Genomic DNA, 15,843 nt, shown 5'->3' on the forward strand with positions numbered 1-15,843 from the left:
TCCTAGCCAGCCTTTCTCTGTTTTAAAGATGCCATTATATTCTCCCATAAACACTACACATACTACAGTGAATCACGTTACACCATCTATTTTGGAGGAAGAGACTTAATCCCTCTGAATAAAAATGATAATTAAAACCTCTAAAATTCCACAAGTCTTGTGTATTTCAAACCTCAAATTTCAGCTCAGAGGCAAAAGCAAACACACTAACTTCTCTGTTCAGGTCAGTGTCCCCTATCATATTACAAACCCAGCTTTGTTTGTGCTTTTAACAAAACACACTAGATGCGAACTAAGGCAGCTAAGGAGCTGGCTCACAGTCACTTTACCATCTCTGCTGCCAGGATAGGGTGAAGAGGAAGCAAGCAAAAATGGCCAGACCCAAGGCCACCAGATATTGCAAATCCAAGCGCAGGAACAATCCCCCTACAGTCTACTACATCAGCTAGGTCTGTAGAAACTTACGCTAGAAGGCAATTAAACAAAAGAGGACTGATACTCATTTGTTAACAGAGTAAATCCAGCTTTTGATACACAAAACCTGAAAAACAGTGATCTGCAAACTGAATTTGCCTTTTAGTTAGAGACAATTTTTTTCGCATCTTTGCCTCTGATTGCTACCTTACTATCTCCACCTTTCCCACCATCACCCCCAAAGGCACCGAGAACCTGCTTCAGTTCCTCACTGTTTTGTACCATTCTCTGTTCTGCTACACACCACCTTTAGCTTCCCTGTAGCAAACCTCAGTATTTAAATGGACTGCAATGACATCTAGTGGCATGTTAAGAATTTGCCTTCCTAAATTTCCAGGCCAGTCATTTATTTTTAGAAAGGAAACTACACACTCAGCTTTCAATGTTTCAGCTAGCTGCTTCCAACTGCACAGAACAACAGCAAGTGCATCCGAAATTCTCTACAAACTCTTCCGTAACACACATCACCGGTGCCTCCCCCAGCTCACAGCATTTCCCCAATCCTGTGCCTTGCCTGTGTAACTGAATTTCTTCAGTGTAAATCTCGCTACAGATACTTGTTTGGTTACGTAGAACTGGGGTTCCCACCCACCCTTCTGGTTATGCTGTTCTCCAGCTGCATTAAACTAAATGGTAGGGGCTATTCACACAGTCAAGGACATGACCCAAGGCCACACCATTTGTAACAGCTGGTACAGTTCATTCACAGATAGAACACCATGCGAAGGATTGTGATTTCTAAATGTAACTGTGCTGAAATTACAAGGAAAAAAGATAAAAATGCTATTCTGAAAACAAAGAGGAAAAGATCTTGCAGATTAGATTTATGGGAGAACAGTAAGCAGTTCACTTCCCTTTACCACCCTCAAAAAAACCCCTCTCACCTTTTTCACTGAGTGATATTGCAAAATTGTTATTGAAATGTATGAAGAACGTGACACCATAAGGAAACTTCAGAAGATACCTTTACATAGCTTCCTGTACTTCTAGCACAAGTCATTTCATTTAATCACAGCTGGAGTCTTTGCAGGCATTAACACTCACCACAGCCTTGACAGCAAATGACCTAAAAGATTTTTCAGCTAACAATGGTTAGGAAGCACGAGATCTGTGGTGTTAAGTACCTGGCATGCAAGCCTACAGCCCTCAGAGAATACTGCATACTAATAATTAAAAAAACCCCAACAAACTAGCTCTAGTTTTGTTAACAGAGACATATTAATACCTAAGATTGTAATCGGTAGGTTCCTGAGGTGCCTCCTCCTATCACTCCATCTCAGGCAAAGACTTAAGGGGTTTTATTTACTGGCTATGCCTCAGTTCCCACAGACACATGCTGCTTCTAGTATTATGGATGAGCAGATCTCCATAAGCAAGTAATATTGCTAATCCTCAAGCACAACTGAAACATTTAGCAATGTGACTGTTCCATAGCACAAACAGTATTTCTAATATACCAGGAAAGCATCCTGCAAATTACTCGCTGCATCAAAATGAGCTGCTACTCATGTTTCTGCTAAAGGACAGAAAAACAGCCACTTGCCTTTGACCGAAAACTGGTTTGGGTAGGGGCCTACTGTTGCTTTATAATGTCATATACAACCTTAAATACCACACCGCTTACACGAAAAGATGATGACCCAGGAGAGGCCAGTTATAACAGCTTTAATGGAAGTTCGAGAGACATCACATTTGGTTTTCAACCACAAATTCTTCTGGCAGACCCATTGACTTATTCAAAGCAAAAGGCTATCCTGAACCACAGAAAACTATTGCATGTGGGGTTTCCGAACCACTGAAACTGTGGCTTCTGATAGGCCAATAACACTACCAGGTGGTAATGAGACTGCCTATCCCATGGCTCCAACTATGAAAAGAGGATTTCAAGACCTCAGACCTTCCTACTGTCCACTGGTTTTTATTACTCATGTCACTTTACACAGGTCAAGTTCATTCCAGACTGAAACTCCAAACAAAAGCATGGATGTTCTTCTGGAGCAATAAAAAGTTTCCAAAATTCTTAGGTCAGCTCTTAGAGGAATCCAATTTATATTGCCTTTCAACGACGTGAAGAGCCATTTCTACAGCCCTACAAAGAGGGTGACTAGCAGACTGAGAGAGGTATTCAAGACAAGCATGTGAAACATTCACACAATGTGAAACATTCATGTGAAAGAACTGAAGAGGCTTTCCAGAAGACGGTATTTTCTATTGCCTTAAATACAAGAATCATCATTCTTCATTCAGATCATTCCATTCTTCTGCCAATTACTACCTTTGTGATTCAGCCCTACAGAGCAGAACTTCATTAAAATTTCAGTTCCATCAAAAATAAAACAAGGAATCCTTGCTAAATCACTGAAGAAAATTTTTTTCTTCTCACCCACAATGTAGTGATCGCTACCTTCTGGGAAGACTTCTTCAAGTCAGAAAAAGGCAGAAGCATTGACTGGCAGCCACCTCCAGAAAGTTATCAAATACTGCCAGGAAGGCAAAAAGCTGCCCCACAACAAGGTACTGACTTCAAATGGCAAACCAGATTTCACACCAACAGACCTTTTCTGTAGCCCACACTTGAGGGAAACCTATGACTGGATCTCTAGGCAAGTGCTCAAGTGCAGCTTGAAGAGGACCACAGCAAGACAATACAGAGGCTGTGCTCCTGCTTGCAGAGCATCACTTGAAACCTTACTACTGTATATGTCAATTCTGGTTTGAGGTGAAGACAAAACCAAGACCCACTATACAAAACCACTCATAGTAGAAATAGGATGGAGAGAGGGAGGAAGAGGCGAACAGGCTAGGAAGTATTGCTAGAAACAGTACCTAGAGAAAATTCAAATGTACGGTCTTGTCCACAAAGCTCATGGGAGAGAGAATTATACACCTTGAATTGCAGACAAATGACTGAAGTGTATTATGAGACACTCCTGCTTGAGATTTTGTACACATTCCTATATTACATTGTGTATAAACATGTATTTGTGTAACACGATGTTTACAAAATATATATGCAAGAGCATTTGTCCTTCCACAGTCTTTCCATGTATGTGGTTATAGACTCTCAGCAAAAAGGAAACAGGCAATTCTAGCTCTGAAAGTGATGAACGAAGACTACACTAAGTCGTGTTCTTCACTACCTTTCCCTTTAAGCTTGTCTTCACCAAAACAAATACCACACAACAGGAAAGACAAATCACAAGGCTGTTCCCAATTCCTTCTGGACAACAAGGCACTCCATTAGCTTCACACTGAGAACCTCAGAAGAATCGCACGCAGCAAACATCTGCTAAATATATTCCAGTAGGTTAGCTCTTAACTATTATTGTTCAAGTTCTTAGACAGCCATAGCTATACCTCCCCATTTTTCCAGACTAGTTCACTGTAATCCCGATAACAAGACCCCATTACTCTTTCCTTAGAGTTCCACAGAAGTCACTGTATTCTTGCTTCCGGGCGTTAGATTGCCACTACAGAAGCTTTACAAGTTGTGAACAAAAAAATGCTCTGGTGCATTGACAGCTGCAGATTGGAAACCTACAGCCAGCTTTGCATCTCCTCTTCATACTTTTGGGGATCAATAAAAGGCTTATCAATGGACCGGATCATCAGCTCACCACAGTACACACACTCGGCTGCCACAATATCATCAATGTCAGCTTTGATCTGTTCCCGGCTCTGCTGCCCCTTCCCCAAGCTAATGGTATCTGCATCCTTGGGACGATGGTGGCTCTTGGAAGGCTGACTGGTAGCTGCCAACTTCTTCTGAAGATCTTCAAGTTTTGCCTGCTTATAGGCAGGAAGGTTTGGGAAAACGGCCTGGAGGAGACAGTCATAGTGAAACATGTGACCACACAGGAAAAGGTAAAAAGGGCGGTTTAGAAGTGGAAAGTCACAAGCAGCACATTTTTCCTGAGGCTCCACAGAGCCATACTTATTTCTCATTTCCTGGATGTCCTCTCTGATTCTTTTGGCACTCTGTGTGGCTTCCTCCATCTCCCTTTTCAATTCCTCAATGTGCTTGTTGTAGTCCTCTAGGGAGTTACAGATTGCCTCCTTGAAATGGTCAATAGTGACAAAGTCTGGGAAGAACGGCAGGACATCTTCAATCTTCAGTAGGGCACAGCTGGAAAGGCAGGCCATTGCCTTCTTGACATCCTTCTCTTCCTGAACAACGTGGCGAGCAATCTTCAACCAGAGCTTCTTCCGGAGTTCCTCATCATCCTCAGGGAGATCTGCACAGGACTTTGCAAGATCAACATCCACCTAGAAGTTGGACAGATAAGGAAACAGAAGTAAGTTTCTTTCTTTGTTTATCTGCCATTCAACTTCAAAGCTTGCTGTCCATTATAAGAGGTATAGCAATAGAAGTTTTCTATTAATCTTATTGCCTAGGGCTGCACTACTGGCCTATTCCTTGTTTACATGTCTAACACCCCTCCACCAGTATATCCCTGAAGATCTGCTTGCTGTCCAGCAGAGAACACAAAGCCCAACACTACAATAAAGGCAAAGCCATGTTACAGTATCTTTGCTGGCCACACATTTCAGCAAAGACACAAAAATGCCAACAGAAAAAAATCCAACATCTCCCTGAAGGTCAAACAAAGCTGACAAAGGCATTCTTCTGTGATAATTATCACAGCTAGGAATAGGAAGTAATTAGAATCCTGAACAATAGCTACAGAAATCTTGCACAAATGCAGATACGTTAAAGGTATTTTATGTTATAGGCTAAGCTTAAGACAGACAGTACTCCCCCTCATACTTCCCATGCTCCTAACCTCAATTACGGCTTGTCAGGGCCAGCTGTCTACTTAAAACAACTGTGAAAGCACAGGAGTACGTTAACAGAGACAGTTTTTTCTTCCTAGACTTAGCTGCACAGCTCCTACACAGATGAGTCTGTCCAGTTCCTCTCAGCGCTCAGCTGTTTAAGATAACTTGAACAAGCTACATTCCTATATATCACAGCATGCATGCACAGACACATACACACCTGTAAGGCAAGATCTACAGCCTCCTCGTATAACTCCATCACTTTGTAAATGTGGACACACGCGTGGTGGTGCCCATGCTCTGCGCACAGGCGCAACGCATACTTCAGGTCATAGTGGATCCTATTCGGGTTGGTTCCTGCTTGCTCCAGGTATGACAACAGCGAGTCCGGCCGACACAAAGCATAAAGAGACAACAAGTAGTTGTGAATGGCTTGCTGGGTTTCCTCCAACTGATAGACACAGAACTCCATGTATCTAATGGCTTCATTGATCTGCTGGGTGCTGGCACTCTGGCTATAGTTAACAAGGGCTGGAATGAGGTTCCGGGCATCCAGTCTAGAGCCCATAGAAATCCAAGCATCAACTACCTTCTTGGGAATATGCTGGATAAGGACTGGAGAGAACTTGTAGAACAGCTTCTCGTCTCTGTGCCTGGACAGCACATTTAGGGCCTCATCATACTCGTCATGCTGGCAGTGGTGAGCTACTACACGCTCATAGTCCTGCATGATGACTGCAAAGTAGACCATGTGCTCGGTGTCCCCATGGCTAGCCAACAGCTCATAAATAGATGCTCGGTTATTAAATAGACAGTCCTTGTTTTTAGGACTGCTCAGGAAAGTGCGAAACTTCTCCCGAGTATCCAAATAGAGATTTCGCTGTGAGGGATCTCCTTCCAATATACCTAGCCAGTTCAGGTACAGCTCTGTTAACCACGTGGTCAGCAGAGTGGTCTGTGTCTTCTCAGATGGCTTTAGGTTACTTAGCTTCTTAATCAGAAACTCCATCAGGGCCTCTTCTTGCTTGGCTTCAATGAACTTCAGGGCAATCTCCTCAAAGTAGTTCTGCGTCAGTGCGTAACATTTGGCACTGTCTATATACCTCTTGTTCTGGAAGCAGTGCTCTGCCTCTTTTGCCAGCACGATATCTAGGCACTCCGGACGGTCTTTGCAATACTCTTTGGCTAAATCAAACTTGTTCATATTCATATACATCTTCCATACGTCTCTAGATTCCCGCTGGACATGGTAGCGGAACACTACTTTCTCAGTGTGGATCCATATCTGCTGGACTGTGGGATCTTTGATCATGCGCGTCAACAAGCCAAACTTCTCTAGGAACAGATCTTGAAAAACAACCTGCCCGTTCAGAGTGCATACAGCTTTCACCCGATCGGGTAGCAGCAACAGGAAGTGGAACTGGGTAAGTACAATGGATATTGGCTTGTTCACAGCTATGTCAATATCAGAAGGATAAACCCAGACCCGTTCATCACTCAAAATTGAGTCAGGACGGCTATAATCCAATGTACCATATAAAACACCATTTCCCATCATCCAGGCAAAGGAGCGTGGGTTGGAGCGCAGTTTTGGGGTGTAAAAGGCTATCTCACTGAAACCTAGGTTGGCTGGGAATTCCCGGAAGCTGGGCAAATGGTCAGCATGCATAGCAAATATGGAGCTGAAGCCTTGCTGTTCTGTCCCTTCAGGCACTTTGCCAACAAACTGGAAGAGTCTCTTTCGAGTGGTGGCTATAATAAAAAATTTCCCTTCTATACCTCTTTCAATCTCCAAGCAGCAGACTGGGGCAGGTCCTGACTCCTCCTCCAGAGTGTAGACCTGTCGGAAGTACTGGTCAGGATTAGTGCTGAAGAGGCTTCCCTCGCTGACAGAGATTTCAGCCTCATAGATCTGCCCCTGGGCTGTCCCCACCAGGATAGGCCCAGTGTTGGTCTCCGAACCAAGAAATTTATTCCAGCCCACACTTTCAATCAAGTGACCTTTCCAGCGGGAGAGTGCTCGTACTTTCTGAACACTTCTGTTCAGGTAAAGGCATTCACTGGTGTTCAGGGCAATCAGGAGATGAGAGCCTGCCAACAGGAGAGGGGTATGGGAAGGAGAAGGAGAGAACAAATTATGACTGTGCCTACACAAGCCAAATTCCTGAGGCTTTTAATTCTCATGTTTGATAAGCTCCAATATCAACATACTTAATGCAAGACTTTCCCGAGCATTCATAGGAATGCAGGGGATCTCCATGCTGGATCAGAACAGTAGTCCATATGTTGCAAATTTAGATTACTAGTCCCGGATGCTTCAGTGCAAAGGTGTTCTTCCATTTCAGTAAGCAGTCTAAGGACAAACAGTTCCCAGAGTTCTCTCCTGTCCTTCGCAGTTGGTGACAGATATAAGCATCTCTTTCCAAACTCTTGTTTTGTTTTTTAAAAATTAATCAAGGCTACAGTGAGCTGCAGATGTTTTACAGTCCTTTTTAAAAAGTCTTTTATAAACACATACAGCACAGGGTGACTGCAAAGATTTCCTTTTGTTGGTTTTAGCAGCCTTGCTCAGAACAGCCTAATTACTTGTGTTCATTTTAGAGAGTTCAAAAGCAACAACATACACACAACAAGCCAGTGTTTTTCGGCAAATCAGTAGGCAGGGCCCCTGGGCAATGGAGTCCTGCCCACAGAAGAACCACCTGTTCTCCTTGTTTACAGAACAGAAACAGAACCCCTTCACTACTGCTAGTTAGGTACATTCAATTGCATCTGCTGCCAACCACCGTCTGTAAATATACATAGTCCGTTGCCTCACCTGTGTGGTCCAAAAACATCTTGTAGACTTTGGCTTCATCTTTGCGTCCCAGCTCTACCTGATTAGGTTCATCAGGCTTCCCAAGATCAATCCTGCAAAGAAAAACCATGAAAGCGCGCTTCCAAGAAAAGTTCACGTAGGTGTAATTGCTTACTCTTTTCCGTATTGGGTCCATGGCCTCTTATCTGGTTTGTAATAAGTTCTCTAACAATTTAAGGGGGGGGGGGGGGGGGGAGGGGCGGGGAAGTAGAGGAAAACAAGGAGTAACTTCATGTCTGGGGCAGCATTACCTGAGAAGGGTGTCTTTGCCAAGGCTCATGCAGAGCTGGTTAGAGGAGACCACTAAGCTGTTGATTTTCTCTGGAGGAGCAAAATCAATCCTTTGCTTGTTAAATATCGGCGTTTCCTTCTCCAGTCGTGCATTTACATATCCTGGAGAGAGAACACGAACACTTAAAAACAAAACAAGACAAACTCCGACAACAACCACCCCGCACTACATCAAAATCTAACCTGAAAGACTAGAGGGATCATCACGTGCTCTGAGTTTTATTGAAAAAGGGGTGCACTCCATGGAGCACGAACACAGACAGCAGCACTCACGTAGGTGCGTATAACAGGAAAGAAAAGTCATAATACGCTTTACCGTCTTGTCACAGAACCGCAAACATCACAAGCATTAATTCATTGATTTGAAAGCATACAGAATTCCAGGGGAAGCCACAAAACTGTCACATAAACTGCATAAAAAGCTGAAAATAAATAGCAGAAGCACAAAATAATTTGTTTTCCCTGGGTGACAGTTTATTTGTTCAAGACAGGAAAGACTGGCTGGTATTACACAAGACACAAAGAGGGCTCTAGCGTGACACTCCCCATACAAGCTACCCAAGAGACCACTGTGATGTTAATTGAAACACATTTCTCTCTTATTCCATGTTGGAATTGAATGAGCTACCATACTTAACATCCATCACTCACAAGCTAAAGCTATTTTGAAAGCCATGTTGGGATTTTTGTAACCACATAGCAGACTTCATCAGAGAGAGAGGCTTGCTGGATTATTTGCTCCGGGAACACAGCTGGAGGTCACAATGCTGCTTTTACCATAACGCTGTTTTACCAACCATAACACTATCCTAATTGCAACTTTCCAGTTGTTGCTGGAAGGCATGCGAACTACTTATTAGAGCCAACACAATAACCAAGACCTGGTGATTGCTGAAGCAATGCTCCAGTCTTGACATAAATTGCTTCCTGAGCCAAAATCCATTCAGACTGGTTTACTGTTTCGTGGCAAATCCCAAGAGAAAGCCAGACTAACCTGATCATCAGATCTTCTCAAAAAACATAACTGGGCATTGGTTAGGATTCAGGCAAGTTAAGGTTAGAGTTAAGGGTTGAAGTATGACAAGACACGGCCACCTTATGGGACACACGTTGCATTTTAAGCCCAACCAAGCAAACCTGACAAATCATAAACTGAAAATGGGACCGTGTACAATCACAACTAGTTACATGGGCTAACTTTCTAAGTCAGCTAGTCAGTTTAGTCCCAACCAGCTTGGGAAATATGGCATACATAGGAAGGCATGTTGAGGGATTACTTATGAAAGATATCTAGGTGGGAAAGGCAGAGAATGGAGAAGTAAGGTCTGACTTGAGGAAAGTGACACACTTCTAGAGAAATATGTTAATAAATAAATAAAACTTAGAAATCTATTGCTTTAAAAATCTCTCACGATCTTCAGTGCAGATGGGCAAAGAACAAGATGGAGTTCAAACTCATTCCTTTGGGTACAACAAAGGCAAAAGCCCTGCCACAGGCAAGCAGTCAACAAACAACTTTTAAGACAGGTGAACCTCTGACATCATGTGGCAGCACAGAGAAACAGCACGGGAGATTTAGTTTTCACTGAAGATGGGTAGACCTCTGCACCCAAAACCACAGGACTTGCAGAGACCATGCCATTCTGTTCCTAAATGAGGCCAGCACTCTTTATGATCTTCCTACAAGGAAACAGCTACAGAAGAGCTCAGACAAGCCAATGAAGTGCAAAATAAGAAGGCATTCATATCAAGCCAAAACCAAGTGATGATACTCATTAGCAAAATCATGGAACATATGTGCATCCACAAACAGATCTTATCACAAAGTTTCATCCATATCTCTCCCATGAGACAAGTTTTCCCAGTGACGGAGTTTCCCATACGCAAATAGTCTTACATAACTCTCTGACAAAGAAAACAGCAGAGAACCTCAGTCTGACCATACTACCCCAAGCTAGAAAATAAAACAGATTGACCCATTGCCAAGTTAATCCATCTGCTTCGCTCCATGTGCATGTGAGGGATTTCTAAAGCAAGCAGATCCATGCAGCAATTAGCCTGGACAGGAAGGTTAAAACCAAAAAGAGCTATAGCAAGTTAAGGCCATTCATGGCAAAAGTAGCTAACTAGGAATATGTAATCTTAAAGAAAACAGAAACCTGGGATTGTATCTCAGAGGAAACAGACTGCTTCCATCCTAAACAGCATAGGCCTGACACTCTCTAGAACGGGACTGACAGCACCACTTTGAATCACGTTCAATACCTATAATGTCCCCCAAACAATCCTGAAAAACTCCTAATTTCAGCCCTGCTGCTGCTGAAAAAGCCAGTGCAGCAGTGGAATGCAGCCTGCTAACACTAGGAATCCTTTAATTGCCTATTCCACCAATGCCTCCTCCTTGCCTCTGCCTCACCACTAGACCAGCCGCAGGATCTTTAAAGGATTCTTATTTTAGAGGAAAGATGCACATGCAGGAACAGACAAAGCAACCACAATCTGAGTAGGCAGCATTTTGCTCAGCACATATGTTTTTTTCCTCACACATTGATCCACATTTAAAACATTACCCACTTACGCAAAACAGACGCTCTTCATTTCAGATTAGGGAGCTGCAACGCCACAGTTTAAATTTGCTGGTATGAACTGCAGACCGAAACATGCAGAAAAAGCTCCCAAGCTGTAGATTCACACGATGTCGCAGCTAACCCAAAAATACATATTTTAATATATAAAAAGGAAGGATTACTCTAATGGGGAAAACCCACATACCAATGGATCACCAAGTCACATTCATTCAGGCAATACAGAATTTTTTTCAGATTGCCACCAGCCAAAACAAGGCTGACTGAGATAGCAAGAGAACCCAGACACAGGAAGGAAAGGGAACACCTAGCACCTATAGACAGCTAGGTACTTAAGAGTCAGGGGTGAGGGGTTTTGTGTTTTGGGTTTTTTTTTAAATCAGTCACAGCTCAAGCCAGTGGATTGGATTCCAGCATTCTGAACTCTTTAGGACTGTATCCATTACAATTATAAAAACTGTAGAATCATCACCACTAACATGAGGATTTTAATTAGCATCCATAACAGGAGAAGGATGAACTTCTTTAACTTACAGTTCTCTAGACAAGGAGAAGTCTCTTTTCCTTTCAAACAGTCCCCTCCATCTTGACTCCAACTTCCCTCTTTTGTTCAGGGAGATTCTACTGCAGCACTTCCCACCCTGACTTCTGGGCAAATCTGCATTTTTCCCCTAGAGCTTTTAATCTGTTTAAAGACCTAAGCTCACCAACACCAGTCAAGTCCAGTGGGCCAAGGTAGGTCTTCTCATGCTGGAACTGCAGTACTTTAAGTTTACAATGCAGCAGTGCTTCAGGTTGGCAACAGAGTCACTGCATGGTTACCTACAACTCTGAGAAACAGTACCTGCAGTTCAACAAGCATAGGCAACAACTAACTGAAACAGAGGAAGTTTTAACATCTTCCAAATTTTCCAACCTAACCTTAAGGACTGTTCAGGACGTTAACTATTTACCTGCATCTTTTTCTAACATCACGTTGCTTGAACCTCAGATGGCTCACAACTCCTACCAGCCCAAGTTTTGTTCAAAATTACCAGCCTGGTCTGATTTAAGAATAATTAAAATCCTGATTAGGCTGTGCTTTTGCAATTAAGCAGTTTCCCAAACTCCCTTTGCCAATATCAATTGTCAGCAAGCTGGCAGATTTCTCAACCATCAGACAGCCATGACTGGAGACAGTGTTGCAGCACTCAAGAAGAAAAGCTGAGTCCTTGAAAATTTATTTTCAGTAACACTGTTCATCCCAACACTGTTTTGCACAATACCTATTCAGGACACTTAACTCTCTATCTAAGATTACACAACAAAGTAACTATACACCTTAAAACAAACATGGGAAACATACCTACTCCAGTACCTAAACTCAGGATATTCCGTCTGTGTATTTATACTCAATAATGTACACTGTATGACAGAATTCATCAATTCTTACCACATAAAAATCTCACAACCTGTTTCCCCAAAGGTTGACAGTGTGCAATACTGTATCAGGAAAAATCTGAAAGAATGTATCCATACATTTCCAAACTTTCAACTCAAAAACACCAGATCTGCATAGCAGCTGGTATTACCATGACAATACCATAATACTTAAATAAACTCCATTGCCCTGCCACACTCAATAAAATGTTGTGAGGTGACATCTAATAGGGAACAGTTATTGAACCTACTAAACCTTCAATTTATCATGGAATATACCTGCCATTTGTTTGCTTTCTCTCACATGAAATAAACAACTGTCTGGCCATCACACCACTTCTTTGATTGTACACCTCCTTGAACAGAACAGTGTACTAAGGTTTCCCAGACCTTGACAGGCAGGTTTAATAGTGGTACAGACTGGCTTCTTGGTAACCTCCTTCAGCAGTAACCTTGCCATCACGTAGTCAGCCTAAAGGAACCACCGTAAAAAATAAAGTCTGTGGTAAACAGCCCCCGTGTAGGAAACTAACCCCGAGCAGGCAGAGCTGTGCATACAGCCGTAACAGCTGGGCTCCTCAGAGAGGAGGGGGGGAGGAAGGGAAGCAAGCTGATGAGATGATCTCAGACAGCTACGATAGCTCTGAACTGAGCAGTGCTGGGGTGTTGTTACAGTTTGTGACTACGAAGGCATGCCACTTCACGTACACACCTCTCCACCACGCACCACTTCACTGCAGAGGGGCTACGGCCTTACACAGCCCTCCCACAGAGAACCAGCGCCTTAGCTTTGCTACGGCGGCCTGCACCACCCCCGAGCTCCACCGGGAATCAAGCGTCCCCCGCGTGGGAACAATTCCCACAGCAAACGATGAAAAAACAAACGGCAGCTGCTGGGCGATACACCCTCTCCGGGAAGCACCCGCCCCGGCCAGACGTGCCCTGCGCCCTCCGCTCCACCCCAGCTAAGGAGCCGCCGCTGTGCAGCCTGCCCTCCGCAGGGGGACCCCAGCGGGGCCGGGCCCGGCCCCGCCGAGGGGCTGCGGGCGGCAGCGGGGCCGGGCCCGGCCCCGCCGAGGGGCTGCGGGCGGCAGCGGGGCCGGGCCCGGCCCCGCCGAGGGGCTGCGGGCGGCAGCGGGGCCGGGCCCGGCCCCGCCGAGGGGCTGCGGGCGGCAGCGGGGCCGGGCCCGGCCCCGCCGAGGGGCTGCGGGCGGCAGCGGGGCCGGGCCCGGCCCCGCCGAGGGGCTGCGGGCGGCAGCGGGGCCGGGCCCGGCCCCGCCGAGGGGCTGCGGGCGGCAGCGGGGCCGGGCCCGGCCCCGCCGAGGGGCTGCGGGCGGCAGCGGGGCCGGGCCCGGCCCCGCCGAGGGGCTGCGGGCGGTAGCGGGGCCGGGCCCGGCCCCGCCGAGGGGCTGCGGGCGGCAGCGGGGCCGGGCCCGGCCCCGCCGAGGGGCTGCGGCCCACACACCAGGCCCGGCCCGCGCTGAGGGGAACGCGGCGCGCCGGGGCCTGGCCGTGAGCGCAGCGCTAGCGCCGCCCCAGGGGCCGGCCGGGGCCGGGGCCGCCGCGCACCTACCGGAGTGCGGGATGCCGACGCTGGCGCGGCTGGGCTGCACGGCGGCGGAGCGGTACAGCGAGTCCTCGTACTCGTCCAGGATGGAGGCCATGGCCGCCCGCGCCTGCCGCAGCGCGCGGCTGGCCTGCGTCACGTGACGCACGGCGGCGCACGGCACCTGCGCGCCCCCTCCCCCGCCGGCCGCGCGCTCCTGCCGCTTCAAGATGGCGGCGCCTCGCCGGGCTGCCACAGGCCGCTAGGCGCGGCCCCGATCCCCGTGTCCGTAATAATGCCTCGGAGGTGGGTAACCGGCCCGTGGCCTTGCTTCCAGGTCTCGGGGTGCTGCAGGCACAGCAAGGCTTGCAGGCTCCGCGCGTCCCGGTGGTGCCCGCTGCCATCCTGTGGTGTCCAGCCGTGGGGTGATAGATCACCTGGTGAGCGCACCAGCCGGGATCCGTTAGTCGTGACAGTGCTGAAACACTGTATTTTCTAGTGATTCCGATTGCAGCCAGGCATTGGCTGTTCTTAAGCACACCTATAAGAACTCCTGTGCTGAGTGGTAAAATCTTGGCTTTATTGCTAAAATGTTGGTTGTGGCACAGCATGTGGCGATCCAGCGTAAGCCTGTCCTTGAACTGTGCTAGATTTCCTCTGCAACTTTATCCAGCTTTCTAAACCATGTGTGTTGAACTCGGCTTCTTTATCACTAAATAGTACTTAAAAACATGGCGTTTTCTTCTGTTCTGATATGCCAACAGTTAGTACAGCTTTACGCTCTAGCTTAAACTAGCAGAATTTGTAACAATGGCGTTAACAAAAAGAATTTCTTATACAACACTTTTGGGTTTCATCATATATAAAATGAATACAGGTGTACCTGTGTATAGTCTTATGTATACCATATACATATGTATACCATATGCTGTACATTAGATGTAAACTTCACAACAGTCTCTGGAAGGAACAGAGAAATGTTGTCCCACAGGGTACAGGACAGTTTGCAACACAGAGGGATCCATGACAAGATAGAGGAGGTCTTCCCACGGTTAGCTTGCACCTTGTGGCAGTGGGGCCCCACCAGTAGCTGTGGCATGTGGCTGGCACTGCACAGAGTTGCATCTCCTTTTCATCTGCCCTTTTACTGGACACCTCATGGCCATAAACTAGAGCTCTGGTCTGCATTGCTTGGCCTCAGGCCTTCTCCCCAGCGCTGAGGCTGATACTGATATGCAGGCCCTGCACTAGCTGGGCTCCTGGAGGCTGCCATGGTGCGCCTCTGCGGGGTCACCTCTGCCTGCTTTGCTGAATGCATAACTGGCTCTTCCTGACTCAGCAACCTGCCTGCAAGCACTAGCAGGAGCTGAGACCCAGCTTCTGCTGTTTACCCTCTTTATGTGGCAGCTCTGAGCCAAAACAACAAAACCACATTCCTTTGCTCTCCGATCATCCTGATCATCATAAACAGCAACTGTTTTCTTTCAGCTTCTCCAGAGGTACACAGAAATTACATTAGGTTTAGGGTAATGAGGTAGGAAGGGACTTCTTGGACTATCAGATCCATTCTCCCACTCTTGCAGACACCACATCATATAGTCCTTTCTCTATTCCTATCAAGCACTATCTAAAAGCGTGGGTATTTTTTCCTTTAACTGCTCTGGCTTATACCTGTTCCAAATGCTGATTATTCTCATGACTTCAAGCTCTGATTTCCAGTCTAGCATAAAATGTGGCTAGTCTGAATCCTTTTGTTCTTGTTCAAACACCGTCCTTTAGCGTAGAGGACGTTTTAGAGCATTGATTTCCTTTGCAAGAATCATCACAAATCATAGCCTTCATGCAGATGTACCAAATCCAGGATTTACCAAGCCAGGTAGTTCTTGCCTTTC

At 46.0% G+C, this 15,843-nt stretch overlaps 1 protein-coding gene across 2 annotated transcripts; it reads right to left on the reverse strand.

Moving 5' to 3' along the window:
• Nucleotides 1-3,367: 3,367 nt before the first annotated feature.
• VPS18 (VPS18 core subunit of CORVET and HOPS complexes) lies at nt 3,368-14,131 on the reverse strand. 2 transcript variants are annotated; one of them, XM_055799849.1, is made up of 6 exons: nt 13,979-14,097; nt 12,685-12,877; nt 8,362-8,503; nt 8,072-8,163; nt 5,474-7,344; nt 3,368-4,740 (listed from the first exon to the last, which is right to left on the reverse strand). In XM_055799849.1, exons 2-6 carry the CDS (start codon nt 12,689-12,691, stop codon nt 4,012-4,014), a joined length of 2,841 nt encoding a protein of 946 aa, XP_055655824.1. In that variant the 5' UTR covers nt 12,692-12,877; nt 13,979-14,097; the 3' UTR covers nt 3,368-4,011. The 2 variants fall into 2 exon arrangements, with proteins under 2 accessions (XP_055655824.1, XP_055655820.1); XM_055799845.1 differs by lacking the exon at nt 12,685-12,877 and having other exon boundaries at nt 13,979-14,131.
• Between the last annotated feature and the right edge of the window lie 1,712 nt (nt 14,132-15,843).

Source organism: Falco peregrinus, chromosome 1 (assembly GCF_023634155.1).
Source record: "Falco peregrinus isolate bFalPer1 chromosome 1, bFalPer1.pri, whole genome shotgun sequence".
In the NCBI taxonomy this organism is placed as follows: Eukaryota; Metazoa; Chordata; class Aves; order Falconiformes; family Falconidae; genus Falco; species Falco peregrinus.